This window comes from Pelobates fuscus, chromosome 9, assembly GCF_036172605.1.
Source record: "Pelobates fuscus isolate aPelFus1 chromosome 9, aPelFus1.pri, whole genome shotgun sequence".
Classification (NCBI taxonomy): domain Eukaryota; kingdom Metazoa; phylum Chordata; class Amphibia; order Anura; family Pelobatidae; genus Pelobates; species Pelobates fuscus.
The window spans coordinates 16,681,563-16,703,398 of record NC_086325.1 but is presented as its reverse complement, the minus strand read 5'-3'; the positions used below and the strand labels follow the sequence as shown (position 1 = coordinate 16,703,398).

Genomic DNA, 21,836 nt, shown 5'->3' with positions numbered 1-21,836 from the left:
GGAATTAAATCCTTGAAAGGGAGAAAAATACCCAACCCGGGTGTCTTGTAATAAGGCAACCAGATGGGTAAAGGCCCAGTCCAATCTTAAACTAAACGTAGCAAAAAAACAAAAAACTTTATTAAAGTCTATTAAAAGACTGGGTCCGCATAGTGATGGACAAAGTCCTATAAGGAGAGCGATAGCTGCATAGGTAGTCAGCTTACAATAGGCTGATTCTATTAGACGAGCCCCTTGTAGATCGAGGCAGTATGCTAAACCATGCAGCAATCCGGGAAACAAGACAGCAGTAAGGACAGGAGGGGGGAGAGAAAAAGTAAAGTGAATAATCTCACACAAAACCCCTAAAGTCCTGTGCTAGCCCTTATTCTCCTAAATAACACCTTCGTGGGTGTTCTAATCTAAGACTAGACTAAGTCCATACACATATAGCCCCAGTTAAAAACGCTAAACAAACATGAGTGCAGAAAAAGGTGCTGAAGTGCTCAAGTAAGTGAAGACTGACTGAACCCGACGCGCGTTTCGGCGTAACCGTACGCCGTCATCAGGGGTATCTGTAAGTATCAGAGATTATTCACTTTACTTTTTCTCTCCCCCCTCCTGTCCTTACTGCTGTCTTGTTTCCCGGATTGCTGCATGGTTTAGCATACTGCCTCGATCTACAAGGGGCTCGTCTAATAGAATCAGCCTATTGTAAGCTGACTACCTATGCAGCTATCGCTCTCCTTATAGGACTTTGTCCATCACTATGCGGACCCAGTCTTTTAATAGACTTTAATAAAGTTTTTTGGTTTTTTGCTACGTTTAGTTTAAGATTGGACTGGGCCTTTACCCATCTGGTTGCCTTATTACAAGACACCCGGGTTGGGTATTTTTCTCCCTTTCATGTTTGTAATTTCAGGGTTATGCCCTACTACCCAGTCTAGGTGACCATCTCTCCTGGGGTACGGAAGTTGGGTTTGGAATTTTCTTCCCAGTCTTCTGGCCCCTAGAGGCCTTTCATTTTTTCGGAATTAAATCCTTCCCTTAATATCTCAGTCAGCAATCAAAATCTTTGTAGAAGTTTTCTTTGTTCTTTGCTGCACATTTTTTATATTCTTTATTTTTGCAGTGCATATGAGTTAACAACGTACATGGGGTACCCCAACGGCAATCCTCATGCTTTATTTTAATAAACATTTGTAACAATAAGGGGTATGTTGATGCATGCACAATTTTATAAGTAATAAGCAGTTTGGTAGGATTATTCACGCTTTGGTATCTCTTAGCTGTGAAGCAGTAGTATAGCATTTGTGAATAGCATTTGTGAATCAAGTAAGATAAGCAACGCTTGGGTGGAACTGCTGGAGTCTAAAATAAATGTGAGGTTACATGCTAGCCCATGCACTCCTGCATTTGCTAAAGCGGATACTGTGCATTTACATGTTATATATACATGCAGGAGTGTGTTGTGGTATTAGATTGACTCTGCAAGGTTAACAAGGATTTCCAGGCTATAGGGTTGGTCTACTGTCTGAGAATCGTTTCTCAGGTTACCCTCAAGTTAGACTGCACTACTGTACTGTGTGGTTTGCACATGTCTACAGTGGACCAGGTAAATATTAATATTGCCAGCATGTTAGTGAGTAGGAGCTTAAAATCAGGCACTGTGGACTATCAGGTTTCGTCAGCAGGGATGCTTAATCTGAAAGGTTAGCCGCCTTATGCCTAGCTGTCCCTGCACTATTGCGCGCTGCCCTGACAGTTTGTGTATTGGGTGGCTCGTTCGATGCCCACTGCCGGTAGGCTACCACCCCAGAGCACCAAGGTCTCAAAGTCCCAAAGTCCTTTACACCGCTGCTTCTTGGCTGCCGTCAGGCAGCAAGGTTCTTGTTTCAGACCATTTCCCCATGGTCTATTCCGTGTCTGTAGTGGGCGCTGTAGCACGTGTCTCTTCTGCCAGGTTGATTTGGGAGCGTGGGGTCGGTCTATTCCTGACCAGCGTGTGGTAAAGCCGCAATGAGGCTGGTGAGAGGGTCTGCGTTGGCGCCATGCCCAGTGAGTGTGGGTGTTGGGCGGCTGCGCGGGCGCTGGTTTGCTTGCGGGCAGGTAAGTAGGTGGTCGCTTTGCAAAGGTGGGAGGTTGTAATGGGGCTTGTAGGCATACGTAGGGTGCTGTGCCAGGTACCTTTTTCAGGTGAAGTGCAGCTTGAGCAGGCCCTCCGAGTGCAGCAGTGAGTCTGCGTTAGGAGGCTAGGTCTGTGGAGTCCCGCACAACTTGCTCCCCGTTTATTCTCTGCTGAGCTTTGGTTGTATGTACCTGGATCCGGTCATGCTCTGGGCAGGTTGTCATGAAGGTCGGGTGGTGTTGGGTGGTCTCTCCTGCGTTCGGCTTGTTCGTGCCTGCTGGTCGCGCACATGGTTGACGTGCGGCGGCCATCTTGAGGGGCCCTGCCCTGTAAGTCTTCTGCAGTAGGGCGGTTGTTTGGGCCCAGGTCAGCATTTCTGTAGCAGCCCATGGAGACCGGGATAACCCCCCCGGTCCAGGGGGGGGGGGAAGGCGAGACGCCGGCCGGAGACCCGGGAGAGCGGCCGTCTCTGCCCGGCTCAAGCTCCAGCGAGCTTCGGGCCTCGTCGGAGTACTTTGGATGCCAGTCTAGGTTATGAGGTATCCCCGTGTGCCCCATCAGCTGGAGGTCCCGGTGGGCACCAGTATGGAGCTGTAGTTGCTTTTGGCTCCTAGTTGGCTCCGATTCTTCAGGCCCTGAAGCGGGAGCTCAGACAGAGCACGTCTGATCCCGCCGGCGGTCAGGCCCCGCCCCCCGCTGCACATTTTTTATGTATTATAACTTTTAGTAACACCCTATTTATCTCAAGACAATGTCATGCAAACTGCATCCAGGGACTTATAGCACCATAACCACTGTAGCACACAACAGTGGCTATGGTGCTTAGTGTCTCTTTCAGTCAGGGTAGGCACCCAAATAATCCCCTCATCTAATGTTGGATGCTGCCAGTTCACAATTATGACCCTTCCCCCCAAATAAATACATTCATAAAATATATTAGGCTACTATTTTGTACCAAGGCAAATTAGAATTTTTATTAATTTACACTTTAAAAAAAAACAAAAAAACTTTTTGACCATTATTTTGAGCTTTCTGTGTATTTCTAACATTATATCAATGTAATGACCGGATGATAGGCTTATTATGGCATTTACAGTGTCAAATGTTTATTGTAGTGAGAAATAAATGAGTCTTATATTATTATTATTATATTATTATTATAAATGCCATAATACGTCATGCTGCAGGAAAATAGAATCTATTATAGAATAATATAGCCTATAATAGAATAATAATAGAACCTTACTGTGAGCCAGGCTGTATACAAACGGTCTGAGCCAGTGTATTCGTTGATTGAGAAGTCCTAATTATCCTATGTGATGAGTGGAACTGTGGCTGGGGAAAACCTATATTTCTCTTGGTATACAGAGATTTATGGGATTAGAAAAAAGCCTAAATTGAGCCTCTTTTATGTCAGAGAGCAGTCAGTCTGTTCAGAGGGAATTCCTGCCCATTGTGTCCATTGAATGATGCACAGCAACACCAATACATGTATATAGTATGTACAGAGAATCAATAATTTGGAATTCAGATACAAAATAACACTTGATTTGAGTTCAGTGTTAATGAATTCCACTAAGCAAACCATAATGACCTCATATAGACCTAACCCTGTCATTGCATGTTCATTGATAGTAAAAGACCTAGGTAAAAGTGCATGTGTTGAAGGCAAAGTAAGAAGGGGAATGGGCCCAGTATCTTCTAACTTGTAGACCTGCATGAATGCTGTATGGACATACCCAAAATAAACATACCTGGTAAAGACGGGAGACACATATTTGCTGTCAATCAATCTCTGTCCCATTCAGAGTAGATAAAAAAAAACATTTCCTGATTTATAAGCATGACACAATGATATACAGTAAAGTTCATTTTCAAGAAATCTCTCAAGAGCTTCTTAGCCTTACTATGGATAAGTCCTGGAGGGACCAAGCTAACCTCGTAGCTCATATTTTGCCTGCTGAATTTGTAAATATTAGTGAGTGAGTGATATTTCTGTAAATGCCAAAATAAGCCATGCTGCGGGATTCGGGAAGGGAGGGGAAATAATCTGTACGTGCCGTTCTTGGAGAAGATACCGCTCGCATAGTGAAGGATCGGATGGGAGGGAAAAATTGTGCTAAAGACCGTAAACGGCAGTGCAGCACGGAGGTGATGGAGACTCAATTTTGAGGCTTGATTAGGGTGTGCCCAGGCTCCCCCGGCACACCCCGGGCGCACGCCTATGATATAAATACGTATAATTACAATAATAAATAAATTATATAATAAAATTCATAAATAAAATATTGAAACAAAATTTAATATAAATTATATATCCATACACGTAGAATTTAAATACCTATAAATGCATATATATTAAAATTCTACATGTATGTCTAAGTAATATTTTAACATAATTAGGTGATTTGATTAATTAAAATTTGATTGACATGCCTGACAACACAGGGAGAAAGTGCAGAGAATTTAATTCGCAAGCACTATATTTGACCCTGTAACTCTCCAAGACACCATAAAACCTGTACATAGGGGGTACTGTTTTACTCGGGAGACTTCGCTGAACTCAAATATTAGTGTTTCAAACTGGTACATTGTATTACAACGATGATATTTTAAGTAAAAGTGAAGTTTTTTGCATTTTTTACAAACGAACAGCACTTTTATGGACTATATTATTGTTGTAATATGTTTTACTGTTTTAAAACACTAATATTTGTGTTTAGTGAAGTCTCACGAGAATAACAGTACCCCCCATGTACAGGTTTTATGGTGTTTTGGAAAGATAGCGAGTCACATATAAGGCTTGCATTTCATTTTTTTCACATTGAAATTTGCCAGATTGGTTATGTTGCCTTTGAGAGTGTATGGTAGCCCAGGAATGTGTTTGTGACTAAGTGGCTACTAAAAAAGACTAAACATACCCCACTTTCAATACCTTGGGTTGTCTACTTTTTCAAATGGTATGCCATTATGGGGGTTATTCTCATTCCTGGGCTACCACACCGTCTCAAAGGTAACATTACTAATCTTGCAAATTTCAATTAGAAAATTGAATGTTCTATATTTGACCCTGTAACTTTCCAAAACACCATAAAACCTGTTAATGGGGGGTACTGTTGTACTCGTGACACATCGCTGATTACAAATATGTGCATTTTTTCGCAGTAAACCCTAACAGTATTATGACATTCACAGCTAAAATGTCAGAGGGAAATACAAATTTAAAAATAATCTTATTTTCTCACATTTTTTTTATTTTATTAATAATAAATTATGTTCCATATATGAATAGTTAATGATAAATTAAAGCCCTGTTTCTCCTGAACAAAATTATATATAATAAGTGTGCATATAATATGAAAGAGGTGAATTACGGTTGAACAGACATATAGCGCAAATTCTAGTTTTTGTTTACGTTTTGTTTTGATCAGAACGTGCACTATTGACTCCGTCCTGAAGGGGTTAAATAGTACAAATCACAAAGCAAATTAAGCTGGTTCGTCCATTGACCATTTCAGTTATTTTGTGATTCGGTGATATTGCAATTTGGAATTTCGACGACCCCCACATTGCACAACATTTGGATGAATTTCAATTTAGCTGAAACTGAATGTACAAATCTAATTTGCAGTAATTTTGCAGAAAATCAATTTTATTTATTCTTCCTTTTTCCCACCCACCCGGCTGTCAATCCAACTGTCACCCTAAACACTTCCCAATAACATCTGTCAATGTTGTCCAAATATCCATAGCGTGATAACTCTGAATCCTGTCTTTAGGACTGGTGAACATTATCCTGGTTTTGCATACACTTGTCCTACTAATCCCCTTGCTTGGAGCTTTGTGCTAGTTGGACTGTGCTCGTAGTCCTGTTTAATGTTCTCTAACAGAAGCAGTTCATACTTAATTAGAAGCTGTTGATTGGACGTTATTCAGCACTAACAAATAATAAACTGCTGGAATAATTACTGTGTGAATCCAGAGGGCAGATGAGGCAGTCCTACAGCTAATCATAGCTGAGTTTTTATTGAATCATTATGGAACCTTCACTGAAAGCTATGGGGCCTTTTCTGTGGAACACATCAATACTTAGTGCTATTGTTTGGTAATATATTTATTGTGGAAACCTTCTGATAGCAGGAGCCCCTTGTATGAAGATACTAAACACTTTCCCATCACATTTATATTACCTTACTTTTTATTACTTCCCTCCAGCAAAGTATTTTTTCATCTTATCATCTGTAAAAAATGGTTTACCCATCGTAGACGCCATTAAAATTAAGATTTATTAAAGTATATCCATATAAAATTTACTTATTGGTGTACTGTACTCACTCATATCTCATCAATGTCATTACTAGAACGTTCCCACGGTCCCCGATCACTACATTTCTAAACAACATGTTAATATCCTCAATTACTGAATTAATTTGGGCAAGATTAAAAATTACTCAGATAACGAGGAAATGAAAAGTAGGAGGAACGGTTAGAGAAATCCCTTTATATACAAACAGTGAATCCAATAATGGACAGAAGGGGAAGACAGACAGACAGGAGAAGAGAAGATGGTCTACTTCCTAATTTTACTGCTGGGAATTACCCAAAGTCAGACCACAGAGCTGGTACGTTATAAAGTGTATTTATAATCTCACTCTGCGTTGGGTATTCATAATTTATATAGTGAGCCGGTAAATTATAAAGGGTATTTATAATCTCACTATTTATAATTTATATAAAGCCAGGTCACAGAGCCGGTTAGTTATAAAGGGTATTTATAATCTCAGTATTTATAATTTATATAAAGCCAGGTCACAGAGCCGGTTAGTTATAAAGGGTATTTATAATCTCAGTATTAATAATTTATATAAAGCCAGGTCACAGAGCCGGTTAGTTATAAAGGGTATTTATAATCTCAGTATTAATAATTTATATAAAGCCAGGTCACAGAGCCGGTTAGTTATAAAGGGTATTTATAATCTCAGTATTTATAATTTATATAAAGCCAGGTCACAGAGCCGGTTAGTTATAAAGGGTATTTATAATCTCAGTATTAATAATTTATATAAAGCCAGGTCACAGAGCCGGTTAGTTATAAAGGGTATTTATAATCTCAGTATTAATAATTTATATAAAGCCACGTCACAGAGCCGGTTAGTTATAAAGGGTATTTATAATCTCAGTATTTATAATTTATATAAAGCCAGGTCACAGAGCCGGTTAGTTATAAAGGGTATTTATAATCTCAGTATTTATAATTTATATAAAGCCAGGTCACAGAGCCGGTTAGTTATAAAGGGTATTTATAATCTCGGTATTAATAATTTATATAAAGCCAGGTCACTGAGCTGGTAATAGGGTGCTTATTTCTCCTTTGGAGAGGTTTGTAATATCGGCTGGCAGGAACTCAGTTAAAATGAGGCCAGTCAAGATGGCAGTGGAACCCATACCTCCTAACATTTCACATGAACCAACAAAAACACTTTAATTTTAGTGGTGTGAGTGAAATGTGGCCAAGGGTTGGACTGTTCTTACTAATAACAATTTATCAAAATAAAATGTAATTTAGACTAACAACAATATTTCTTATTTCATCAGACTTATATCTAACAACATTTATTGTATTTTAAAGACACATGACTGGGAGTATTATTGCTGTAGTATTGCTGTTATACACTCAGACACATCAACAATATGGAGCTCCTAGAAGAGCGGGACATTAGGAGAGAAAAGAGGGACAGAGGAATTTGGGCTCAAAATAGTAAATGACCATCCTAAATAGGGACACTTGGGAGGTATGGCAGAACTGGAAGCCCCTTTAATGTTTAACTTTCCAGAAAATGTAATTTCACACTTGGCAATGCACGCTGTAATCCTAGTGTTTGTTTACCTAGAATAGTATTTTTATTAAATTAATTAAATTATATTTAGTGTTATCTTAGAAAGTGGTAAAACTCAATAAACGGAGTTTCACCTTTCAGTGGCTGACTAAAGCCATTAAATATCTAGATATGGGAATGTCAGCTGACCAAGAGGACCTCTATTGCTTGGACTTTCCCCCTATGTTGACAGTATTCCATATAGACCTAGCAAACTGGTCCCTACCCCACCACTCCTGGCTAGGCAGGGTGAGCGTGGTAAAGATGAACCTTTAACCTGTATGTCTTTCAGGCGCTGCTATTGTAATACCTACTGTCTTTTTTTCCTCCTTACGATTGCTATTTATTAACTATATTTGGAAGAAGGAATTTATAATTTAGTTCTCCATTGTTACTTGGTGAGCAAAACACAGGAGTCTGCCTATAAACTTCTATATTTGTGGTATAAAACCCCAAAGGCCCTCTCCAGGTTTGTTCCATCTCAGAATGGTGCATGCTGGAGATGTCAGGATGCCCTGGGCTCTTTCCTCCACATATAGTAGGACTATACCCAGATTACCTATTTCTGGAAAAAGATATATTCACCAATCACCTCCTTCCATTCCAGCCAGCATCATTCCTACTCCAACATATCTCAGTGGCGACTTATATAAAAAATCTATGATTTCCGCATATGTAAAAAAAAATCTATGAATCTATTAAAAAGTCTATTTAAATACTGAACACTGCCAAACACCTAATTCCCCCAATGTGGCCTAAACCTGATACATAGTCTTTCAGGCTTTGGTTTTCTAGAATGGAGAACCTCGGAACAATGGAGGAGCTTATTTTCATCACATCGGGCTATATTGAGACATATACAGCAATTTGGGCACAATGGATTCACTACTACCGAGACAGTGGACTTCTAGAGGCTTCTAGATTGCCCCAAGCTTTTACTTCTGTCGGTTGGAGAGTATTTTTTTCTCTTTTTCTATCTCCTTTCGGTTTACATTTTTTGGGGGGGATTAAATAATGACTGAGCAATTATTATCTGTATTGTCCAAATATTACTGAAACTTGTACAGAGAGTTTTCTTTGTTGCTCGCTTTATTTTGAAATCCCAGATACCTGAGAGCCTCACTGTATATTAGTTTATGTCTTTGTTTTGAGACCTGCGAGTCCTGCAGTGTAATATTTTATGATCGATACATTTCCTCCTAATAAATAAAATTTCACACAAAGAAAACTTAATAAAACCGAAATGTATTTTAATTCTTCTAATTCTGATGTAATGATGTAACATGATGTGATCATCAGTGTGCATATTATTAATTCCCATATGTCTCCACAACCCAGGTCCAATATTCCACAGGGTCTCTGGATGAAAATGGGGTCTGTCACTGCACCGTGATCCTCCCAGATTCCACTTTCCCGGCTGATCGCATAGAGTACCTCGAGATCTACAATTACAACATGAGTATCAGCGTCCAACAACAGATTACTAAGGTAGGTAATAAGGCTTTATGCTCTTCGTTTCACATGTATTAGACCATATAAATAGCATTACTTAAATGCATTGTTATAACCCACCATGTAATTGTGACAGCAATAGACAAAGTATCTCATTATTTTACAATTCCTCCAGATAAACAGCTATGAACTCATGGTGACCGTCTACATAGAGAAGCTGAAAGACCTAACCAAGCGGGTGGAGATAATGGAGACAGGAGGGCTTACTTACACCGAGTTGGACTTCGAGCTCGTGAAGCTGGAGATCAGAGAGATGGAGTCTCTAATTCTGGAACTGAAAATATCTCTTAATGGGAGCAACGCGATTGTGGAAGCTCTCTATGTTGAGGTAATTCTCTGAGATTTCTGTATTTGGAAGGTGCCACTTGCTATATTACGGAACAGAATGTTATATTGATCTGTACCAGCCTGGCCGGTGGAGACATCACACCACTCCATTTATTATGAATGGGTCATGTCTGTGTGCAGCTTAGTCATCTCTTGTCTGCATCCTTTGCAAACCCTCCCCTTCTAACCCCGCCCACACTTTCTGTGGCTGTCCAATCACAGACTTCCCAATGCAGCTCTATGAGAAGTCTTTGCTAGGCAGGTGCTCTGGACAATTCCTACTTCTTGAGATTAGCTCCATTGACCTAACCAAACCAGGAAATAACAGGACCAGACATTAGATTGACAGCCAGGGGGTGTACCAAGGTTAATTTATAAAAGTGTCAATTTCTATTGAAATCTGCACTTTTTGTAAAATGAAGAAATAGGACACACTCTTCACACATAAAGTATGTAAGCAAGATAAAGAACTTTAGGGGTCTGGAGTGTCCCTGTAAGATCAAAATAGCCAAACTGGAAAATGTCTTTGTCAGCTATGCTTTAAATTCAGCTACTTTTACTCCAACACTTATCTTTACGAATAATGTCCTGTTGGGAATCATTGCTTAGGTCTCTCCGATACAAACCCTAAAATGCCCCTTTGTGACCTCACAGAAGACTCGCCAAGGTCCAATCAAAGGCCTCTCATAGAGAAGTTTCTCAGAATTCATGTGCGCACCGGTGAAAATAGCAGTAAAGGGAGTGCGAGGAAGAAGAAATAAAATGGCGGAGGGCATAGGGAGGAGGGAAGACTGCATTTAAGAAGGGAGGGAAAAGAAATAAAATATTGGTGGGTGTAGGGAGCAGCGAGGGCTGCAGTTAAGAAGAGTGGGATGGAGACAGGGGAGACACATGCTTTCGTTACACTTGCCACCAGTGCAAAGAACGCCGACGACGGACGTAAATTATGCACAGATCTGACACTGGTTAGTCTGGACAGAGTTCTGGGTTCCCAAACTGACATGTGCCGGTGGTTTTATTAGCCCCCCAGCAGACAATTGCAAATATCTCATATGTGCAGCTTTTCAAGCACGAGACTCCTACCACCATGACCAATTCTAAAAGCAATAGTGGTCATGGTGGTTGGAGTAACCCTTTAATTTAAGATTCACTTTGACTTCTCACTTCAGTAAATAACCCTGATTTTGTTTATAAATAAAATAGCACATGTATAAATTCTAAAGATCACTTTATTCTGCGACACTTCTCATCCTGTGTAAACGATGAGAAGTTGAATAATGATGATTATCTTTTTATAAAATCAAGGGATTTATATACTGGTGAGTGTCGTGATTTAGCAAATTAAAATGTAGACAAAAAAACAGTTAAGTCAGCAGTTCATTTATATATTAAAAATCTGTTCTCAAACTACCGCTGCTATTTAATGAAAAGATTTTTCTCTTTATAAATCTCCCCAGTATCTCTCCCACCTCTCATCACCCAGTTAGAAGACCTCCAGTCTAGCCTTGATATTATTTGCCGTTCTGCTTTGTTCGGCTGTCTATTTCTCTTATTACAAAGTGTATCAATATAGATGCTATAGATAATGCATATAATTATTTATTCTATATGATTTTTTTAAAGAACGAATATTCACTTTCCATGATACAGAAGTATTAATTCTGTATTTATTCTGCTCTAGATCCATAACATTTCCATCTTGGTCAACCAACTGGAGTCCTACGACAAGAATAACGTTCTCGTTATACGAAGGGAAATTGTAGCCCTACAGAAACGACTGCAAGAGTGCCAGGACCATGTCAACGCTACTCCACTTCCTCCGGTGGACATCGGTGAGTACCGAATGTAGAAGATAGAAAAAAAGCAATTCTTCATTGTAGAGGAATTCATCAGCTAACTCTTATTTACAGTGTAATATGTAAAGGAATCTGGAGGATCGGGGGGCTGATCCATCATTCCCCAGTTATTTTTACATTTAATTTTTTTTTTAAAGTTCTGCAGTTAGTCTCCCTATTAATCTGTGAAGATGCTGCAGTAGGACAAGTATTATGGTAGTGTTGAAATGTTCCTATTTTCTGGTTAAGGATCTCTCAGATATTATTAGTCTGCTCTAAGATGTCCAAGATTTCTTGCATCACTCATTGGTTTTGCATTGGACCATCAGATCCTATATGCCTTAAGGCATGCGTTTTGTTGTGTCTTCTACGATTTTCATTGACCACATTACAGAGTGGAGTCAGACATTATTTCCCCCCATTTGTATTTGTATCTTGTATGTATATTTCTATATTTGTATGTTCCTATGTATATTAGTATATTTCTATTGATAAACAAAGATTGAGGTCTCATTGGGTCAGTGGTTGAGTATATGGGATGAAATGGGCAGAATCTCAGGATTAGTAGTCCCAACCCGCAAATCTAGGAAAGCAAAGAGAATAGAGCATTAGCGTTAGCGTCTCTGTCTGTCACGGTTTATATACCCCAACACGCAGGAATAGTTCAATAGTCAAGAGACAAGAAACAGGGTTCGTCTTACCGGACCTTAGAATGGCCGGACTAGGACGAGTAAGAAAGACAGAGTCTAGAACAAGCCGAGGTCAAGGGAACTGAGAGACAGCGTAACGTAGAACAAGCCGAGGACTGGTACACAGAGGACAAAACAGCGGATAAGCAAGCAAGGGTAAGGAGAGAGCGGAGTCAGGAACAAAGCCAAGGTCAAGCGCCAAAAAACCAACTGAACGATACAAGCACTAAAGGGAACTGGACAGAAACCACGATAGGGCAAGGAGTAAGGGAAACAGGTGAGTATAAATACCCTAAGGTTCACCTTGATTGGCCCTTGTCATATCCACGCCCCCAAAACGTGAGAGTATGGGGAACGTGGCACGACAGGGGCCAATGGGAGACTGATTCTAATTTAGTCTCCCACTGTCCCTTTAAGAGCGCGCCCGAGATGCGCGGCGCGCTCTTAGTGTCGGGCGGGACACGTGACCGCTTCTCGCGGTCACTGCCCGCCTGACTGATCTTATCGTTGGCTGAGCCGCGCGCGGCTCGTGCAGGAGCAGGACCGCGCGCGGCGAGAAGAGAGGACCCCGGCCGGCCCCTGGAGAGGGTAAGTACCGCTACAGTACCCCCCCCTGAAGACACGCCCACCGGGCGGGGAGGAGCAGGCCTGGCAGGAAAACGAGCGTGAAAAGAACGCACAAGGCGAGGAGCGTGAACAGCGTCAGCGGAAATCCAACTGCGTTCCTCAGACCCATAGCCCTTCCAATGTACCAGATATTGGAGGCGACCCCGAAGCAAACGAGAGTCAATTACAGCCGCCACTTCAAACTCCTCATGGCCCTCCACAGAAACCGGAGGAGGAGGAGGGACATGCCGAGTATAACGGTTGCACAGGAGGGGTTTTAACAAGGAGGTATGAAACACGTTAGGAATGCGTAGATTTTTAGGAAGATCCAATGCATACGAGACAGGATTAACCACATGCAAGATACGAAAAGGACCAATAAAACGAGGGGCCAAATTCATAGAAGGCACACGAAGACGAATATTGCGAGTAGAAATCCAAACCCGGTCTCCCACAGCATAGGATGGAGCCGCCCTGCGATGCTTGTCTGCCTGAACCTTCTGGCGAGCAGCTGAAGCCACCAAAGAACACTGAACCTGCTCCCAAGTATTACGTAGACTAGCCAAATGTTCGTCCAGAGCTGGCATGCCCTGTAAGGAGAATGCAGCTGGAAGAACCACGGGATGCCGGCCATAAACAACGTAAAAAGGGCTGTTACTGGAGGATTCATGAGCAGCATTATTACGAGCAAACTCAGCCCAAGGAAGAAGGTCAGCCCAATTGTTCTGATGGTGGGACACGAAACAACGAAGATACTGCTCTAGAGATTGGTTGGCACGTTCAGCAGCTCCATTAGACTGGGGGTGGTAGGCGGAAGAAAACGAGAGGGAGATACCAATCTCAGTACAAAACGCTCTCCAGAATCTGGAGATAAACTGGCTACCCCTGTCGGACACGATCGAAGTGGGAATACCATGCAACCGAAACACCTCCCTAGCAAAGATAGAGGCAAGTTCCTTGGATGATGGCAATTTGATAAGAGACACAAAATGAGCCATCTTAGAAAAACGATCCACAATCATCAGGATGACAGTTTTACCATTAGAGGGAGGTAATTCAACAATAAAATCCATGGATATATTGGACCACGGCCTCTCGGGTATGGGCAACGGATGCAACAACCCACAAGGAACTCTGTGGGAGGACTTCATACTGGCACAAGTGCTACAGGCATTAACGTAATCGGTGACGTCCTTGCGCAAGGAAGCCAACCAAAAATATCTAGAAACTGCTGAGAATGTCTTAGAAATACCAGGGTGTCCAGCAGTTCTAGTGTCATGATATAATGACAAGATGTCTCGTCTCTCCGGTATATCAACGAATAGCTTATCAGCAGGCCTCTCCCCAGGAGCCAAGTTTTGTTTAGCCTGAATAGCTTGTAAGAGAGAAGACGAAATAGAAAGAACAGTAGTCGCTATTATTCTGTCAGGCGGAATGACAGGGGTAACATCGACCTCGAGTTTGTCAGCAGTCTCGAATTGTCTGGACAGAGCGTCAGCTTTAGTATTACGATCACCCGGTCTGTATGTGATTATGTAATTAAAACGAGACAAAAACAGAGACCACCTGGCCTGCCTAGAAGACAATCTTTTAGCTTCACTAAGGTATGAGAGGTTTTTGTGATCCGTTAAAATGAGAATGGGATCCCTAGTACCCTCTAGCAGATGTCTCCATTCCTTGAGCGCCAAAATGATAGCAAGGAGTTCACGATTGCCTACATCATAATTCCTCTCTGCTTTGGACATCTGTCTGGAAAAGAAGCCACAAGGGTGTAACGGCTTTTCAGGTGAATCTCTTTGAGACAAGATAGCACCTACCCCTATCTCAGAAGCATCAACTTCAAGGATAAAGGGCAGTGAAGGGACAGGATGCTGTAAAATAGGAGCAGAGGCAAATGTAGCCTTCAGGAATTCAAAGGCCTCGAGTGCTTCTGGTTTCCAGACATGAGTATTACCATCCTTCTTGGTCATTCTGGTTATAGGTGCTACAATGGCAGAAAACCCTTTAATAAAGCGCCTATAATAATTAGAGAACCCCAGAAAACGCTGAATGGCTTTCAAACCCTGGGGTAGAGGCCATTCCATAATGGCAGACAGTTTCTTGGGATCCATACGAAAACCCTTGGCAGAGATTATATAACCCAAGAATTGGACTTCAGATTGATCAAATGAACATTTTTCGAGTTTGCAATAGAGACCGTTAACCAGAAGAGTTCTCAACACTAATTTAACATGCATGTGATGAGTCTGTAAATCAGTAGAATAAATTAATATGTCGTCCAAGTATACTATAACGAATGTATGTATATATTGACGTAGGACATCATTAATAAATTCTTGAAAAACTGCTGGGGCGTTACAAAGACCAAAGGGCATCACAGTATATTCGTAGTGGCCACTCCTGGTATTGAATGCGGTCTTCCACTCGTGATCCTTTTTGATACGTATGAGATTGTAAGCACCCCTAAGGTCCAATTTAGTAAAAACTGTGGCCTGTTTAAGCCTATCAAATAGTTCTGTGATCAAAGGTATGGGGTACGCATTTTTGACGGTGATTTTATTTAGGCCCCTATAGTCAATACAAGGCCTTAATTCGCCATCTTTCTTAGATACAAAGAAGAAACCCGCCCCTGCCGGGGAAGAGGATCTTCTTATAAATCCCTTCTCTCTGGTGGGTATGTTATTCTCCTTGACAAAACTGAAATCAATAAAGTTTTCGGCCGCTCCGGAATCAACCAGGGCTAGTATATTCCCTGCTATGCAGTTACTACCAAGGTGCAGGGAAACAGGAAGAAGTAATTTATTAAGAGGCAAATGTGAGGACTGTGATGTCACACCCAAGGCCAGTCCTCTATACGGTCTTAGGTGCGATAGTTTCCCGGACGCACGGGACATTCTTGTCTCATATGACCCCTCCTACCACAATAAAGACAAAGTCCCTCCTTTCTCCTATAAAGCTTTTCAGCGTCAGTAAGTTTGGCAACCCCTAACTGCATAGGTTCCTCCTCAGACGCTTTAGATCCCTCGGGAGTCTCAGCTCTAGGGGAGTTAACGGGAACAAAATGTCTATTTCTGGACCTGGTATATAACCTGTCACGGATCCTGTTATCTATATCGATAAGATAGTCAATCAGGTCCTCCAGGGGTACAGGGAGGTCCTTAGCTGCTACCTCATCCAACATAGTTTCAGACAGGCCTTCCATAAAGGCAGTAGTAAGCCCATTATTAGTCCAATCTACCTGTGAGGCAAGGGTACGGAACTGGATAGCATAATCGGCGACAGATTTAGATCCTTGTTTTATTCTCATTAATGCCCTGGCTGCATTTTTTGACCTTTTAGTCGTGTCAAATGTTCTACGAAACGCTGTGAGGAAGCTAGTGAAGTCGTGTACCATAGGCCCATTAGCCTCCCAAATAGGATTTGCCCATTCTAGTGCCTTATCCGTAAGCTGGTGCATAAGAAAACCCACCTTAGATCTATCAGTGGGGAATGAACGTGGGTACATTTCAAAGTGGAACTCCACTTGATTAAGGAATCCCCTACATGTCTTAGCGTCCCCTCCATACCTAGGTGGCGGGGTTAGATGTGCAGAAGCATTAGGCATATTAGCTGTGTCTGGTATAGGGTTTACAGGAGGCGCAGGTACAGGTACCGGAGCTGATCTGGATAACAGTGTCTGGATGGCTTGAGCCATTTGATCCATATGGTGATCCTGTTCTGCGAATCTAGCCTCATGAGTGGCCATCTGTTGTCCTAAACCTGCGGGGTCCATGGCCCTATCGTAATGTCACGGTAATATACCCCAACACGCAGGAATAGTTCAATAGTCAAGAGACAAGAAACAGGGTTCGTCTTACCGGACCTTAGAATGGCCGGACTAGGACGAGTAAGAAAGACAGAGTCTAGAACAAGCCGAGGTCAAGGGAACTGAGAGACAGCGTAACGTAGAACAAGCCGAGGACTGGTACACAGAGGACAAAACAGTGGATAAGCAAGCAAGGGTAAGGAGAGAGCGGAGTCAGGAACAAAGCCAAGGTCAAGCGCCAAAAAACCAACTGAACGATACAAGCACTAAAGGGAACTGGACAGAAACCACGATAGGGCAAGGAGTAAGGGAAACAGGTGAGTATAAATACCCTAAGGTTCACCTTGATTGGCCCTTGTCATATCCACGCCCCCAAAACGTGAGAGTATGGGGAACGTGGCACGACAGGGGCCAATGGGAGACTGATTCTAATTTAGTCTCCCACTGTCCCTTTAAGAGCGCGCCCGAGATGCGCGGCGCGCTCTTAGTGTCGGGCGGGACACGTGACCGCTTCTCGCGGTCACTGCCCGCCTGACTGATCTTATCGTTGGCTGAGCCGCGCGCGGCTCGTGCAGGAGCAGGACCGCGCGCGGCGAGAAGAGAGGACCCCGGCCGGCCCCTGGAGAGGGTAAGTACCGCTACACTGTCTTTTGTAACTCCCCTTCTCCCCTTGCTCATTGTGTCCATATCGACCTGTCTCTTAGTTATTGTGGTTATAATAAATAATTACTTTTAGCCAACAATTGTGTCTAAATCCTCTGTCCTGTAATTGGATCAGGCGCCATTGATTTGTTTGTGTGCATAGTGGAAGACTCTCGTACAGTAGAAGCACATTATTTATCGTTTTTCGTGTGGATGTTTACCTTGCCAGAGAGCCAAAAAGGAACAGCACGCAAACACAAACATCCGGTTTAAATTTTATAAGGCGACTTAAAATCACCAATCTCAGCAGACAAATACGGGGATTCAGCTCCACCATATGGCCATATTGTGTATAGCCCTCCACTACTTCACCATACCACAATATCAGTGGATCCTACACTAATACCAACATGGGAGATTAACATGCTAATTGGAATACTTACTGGCAGCTTAAACAGCTTCAAGAGACTCTCCTCAATGTATTATTTTCAGTGGTTACCACCAAAGGGGCACCTATAGAGGGTGGGTTGCTCAGCCCAATAAGGATCTGGTCGGGAATTTACACAGACATAAGGGGAATTAGGGGGAACACTCAGAACATGCATTTCACAGTAGTGCTTCTGCCTTAGAGACCAAACTTAAACAAAATACAGATAAAGGAACAACACAGAGACACAAACATACAGTTTACATTTTACAAGGTGACTTAAAATCACCTTGTAACGGAGCTTCGTGTACTCCGACCGAGTACCCTCCGTTGATGGATGCTTCCTAGCTTGCGCCGAGGACCACAAGCACCGCACCGGAAACCACAGCCACCGCAGACTCCACCACCGCCGTAGCTTAACTGGAGCCTCGCCGTCTTCCTTCCACCCTGGATCGGCTTCTGTCCTCCAGGACCGTGTGGGGAAGACCTCTCCTCCAATAGAGCGTATCCAGAACAAGCTCCTAAAAGAGCTGAGTGATTAAAGCTCAGGGGAGTATGTAAAATATAGCAATCCCCAGTGTGATATAGCAGTTCCCTCCAATAACGAGATGAGGCTACGTATTGAGGGTCAAAAAGAACTGAACTCTAGATTTATTCATACACTGTCTAATAAAGGATTCTCCCATGCAAAGGAGGGATTTACCATACACCAATCACACAATGGTTACATCCCACAGATTCCCTCCCCTTAGCCTGAGAGGTAACCCAATTATACGTACATTTTAAAACATACTTTTTAAACAACATTCATAACTCTAAAACCATACATCCAATATTAATAAACTCAGCACATTCCACATACAAACATACCCAAAAATAATTCGAATACGTTCAGCCGTTCGGGAGATAGGTATAAGTCCTTTATGACCGACCGCAGGCACATTTTCATGCCCAAAACAGTTCCATGGATTTGGGCTGTGCGGTCGGTCTATATTATACCGAAAAAATGACTAAGTCCCATTCGAACGAGCGTTCGAAACTTCGAACGGGACTTAGTCTCCAGCCGCAGTGTCGAAGAAGGTACGGGTCAGTGGTGTTCGTGCAATTGGGTAGCCGCAAACAGTTCCAAAGATTTGGCTGCACACACCGCTGACCGCGTTCGGATAAGTTAAAATGGCCGCCGCCACGTGTTCGTTTGTTGAATGGCGGCCACTTCGACGACTTCGGCACTTCGACTACTTTGGCACTTCGACTGTATCCAAAGTGCCAATTTAAAGTTGCAACACTGCTCCAAAGTAATTAAAGGGCCAGGAACATCATTATAAAAATCCATTATGCCCAAATACAGTTCTTAAAAGGGCAATACATCCCAGGGCCATAGTCGCAGGGTAGGAGGCTAGCAATCAGTCCTCTCCAATGCCCAGTGGCAAATGGCATTTTGTCACAGAACTCTCCTCCTCCTCGACATCAGACCTGAATGTGCATGCGCGGCAAGTGCTGCGCGCACATTCAAACAGCCCATATGAAAGCATTACTCAATGCTTTCCCATGGACGTCCAGCGTTTTTTCACAGTTTGAATCGCGGAAGCGGACTGTGGCGGCTGTCAGTGAGACAGCTACTAGAGGCTGGATTAACCCTCAGTGTAAACATAGCAGTTTCTCTGCAGGGTTAAAACTAGAGGGACCTGGCACCCAGACCACTTCATTGAGCTGAAGTGGTCTGGGTGCCTATAGTGGGCCTTTAAGGTCAAAGTAGCCAAACTGAAAAAAATTCCCCAAGTCAGCTTAGAGTTTGGAGTCATTTACAGTTTGGCTACTCTGGCCTTACATTTGAAATTCCCTTTAAATTCTCACTGTATAGTGATATTCACTAAAGTCTAGAAGGTATCCGACTGCATTCGCGCCATTCTGACCGCAAAATCCAGACAATGTTCACGCTATTTAACAATATCCAGATTTTGCCGTTTCGGCTCCAAACAAGCCTGAATGCATTAGAATTGCATGTTCTGGGTGTGTCCCAAATTCCCTTATTATTTATTATTCTAAGGATTTTTGGAGTACAGACCAGATTCATTTTGAGTTGAACTCCCCGCCCAGCCCCCCAGCTTCGGAGGTCCCTTTGGAGGTGACCACAGGAAGGTATACATTTCAGGAGGTTTTGGAGAGCAATGTCACATTGATTATAATGTTTCTGGAGCAGATATATGATTTGCATTGTGAATAAATGCATAAAAGCACCATCACTTTCATTGTTTGATTTTGACACTGCATCTTGTTTTTGATCACACATTTTGTATGACATATTCACAATGCTCTTACAATGGATGAATTAAATACAATTTAGTTTGTTATACAGGTGGTCCTCATGTAGCGACCTACCTGTTTTACGACAGCTCGCACTTACGACCAGGAGTAAGTGCGAGCTGTCGTGGGGATTCCCTGCTCTGGTGCGCATGTCTATGTTCAGGGAAACTTCCCTGAGCATAGATTAGAGGGATTCCCTGATCTGGTGCGTTTGTCTATGTTCGGGGAAGTTCCCCGAACATAGACGAATGCACCAGAGCAGGGAATCCCTCAACTCCTCACTTACTGACCGATTCGTTAAGTCTCCCATATTGGAATTAGTGTAGGACCCACTGATATTGGCTTAATGTGGAGTAGTGGTGGGCTTAGCACAACATGGCCATATGGTGGAACTGAATCCCCATATTTGTTTGCTTTGATAGGTGATTTTAAGTAGCCTTAGATACCTTAAAACTGTACTTTTGTGTGTGCGCTATTCGTTAATCTGTATTTTGTATGAATTTTGGTCTTAAGGCCGTAGCACTACTGAGAAATACATATTACGGATGTGCCTCCCAATTACTTTTTTTCTATAGAGCTCAACAAGTCAGGGATAATAAGATTCTGGGGATGGACTTTAGAACCAGAAAAGGTATAAGAAAGCAATAGGCACAGAATATGAAACAAAAATGAGTATGGGACGAGTGGAGAAGATCAGAAATAGCATTGGAAGGGACAAGAGGGGAGAAACACAAAGCACTGTAAGAGCCATGAAGACAGACTTAATGGTGAATTTATGGTTATAATGGTGTGTGCGTGATTTTATCAACAACACTTAATTATACTTTTAAACAACATCTGTAAATGTTTTGTGCAGGTTCCTGTGAACACGGAGGACTTGTGAATATCAGCAAGCCATTTACAGTGCAGCTAAACTGGTTGGGATTTTCTTACAAATATGGAGGATGGGGCAAGGACTCTGCAATGGGAGCCAATCAGCAATTGCACTTCTTGGCCCCTCTGCAAACAGATGGACGGATAATGAACATGTTTCGCACATATTCTTCTCGTGATGACCTTCTACTGTATAAAACACATTCAGAGAAGAGCCTTAGTAGTAATAACTATGGACAAGGTGGTGGAGTGATAATGTACAACAATTATCTATACTTCAACTGCTATAACTCCAGAAACCTCTGTAAACTAAATCTTCAGAACTATGTAATCACCCGCGTAGCACTGACAGATTCTACATATAACAATCGGTTCTCCTACTTCACAACAACTTGGCAAGACATTGATCTGGCCGGTGATGAAAATGGTCTTTGGGTCATTTATTCCACAGAGCAGAATAAAGGGAACTTTGTCATCAGTAAACTGAATGAAAATTCCTTTGCAATACAAAAAACGTGGTCCACCTCTCAATACAAACCTGCAGCCACAAATGCGTTCATGGTTTGTGGTGTTCTGTATGCAACAAGAGCCCTCGATACACGAACAGAGGAGATCTTCTACATGTACGACACAAAGACGGGCAAAGGAGGACACCTTAGTATTCGTTTCAACAAGATGATGGAAAATATACAAAGTTTATCCTACAACCCCAACGACCACAAGCTCTACATGTATAACGATGGCTACCTGGTCACTTACGATCTTTTATTCCAACCTGTTGCAGGTGAGAAACCCAAAATTTAACATAATATCTCTAGAGAACCATGTGCCTT

The 21,836-nt window shown here is 42.3% G+C and overlaps 1 protein-coding gene across 1 annotated transcript; it reads left to right on the top strand.

Annotated features, from left to right (window-relative positions):
• Nucleotides 1-8,797: 8,797 nt before the first annotated feature.
• Nucleotides 8,798-21,807, top strand: LOC134573601 (olfactomedin-4-like). The gene is made up of 5 exons (XM_063433386.1): nucleotides 8,798-8,938; nucleotides 9,322-9,471; nucleotides 9,611-9,823; nucleotides 11,504-11,654; nucleotides 20,987-21,807. Exons 1-5 carry the CDS (start codon nucleotides 8,798-8,800, stop codon nucleotides 21,805-21,807), a joined length of 1,476 nt encoding a protein of 491 aa, XP_063289456.1.
• The last annotated feature ends 29 nt before the right edge of the window (nucleotides 21,808-21,836 follow it).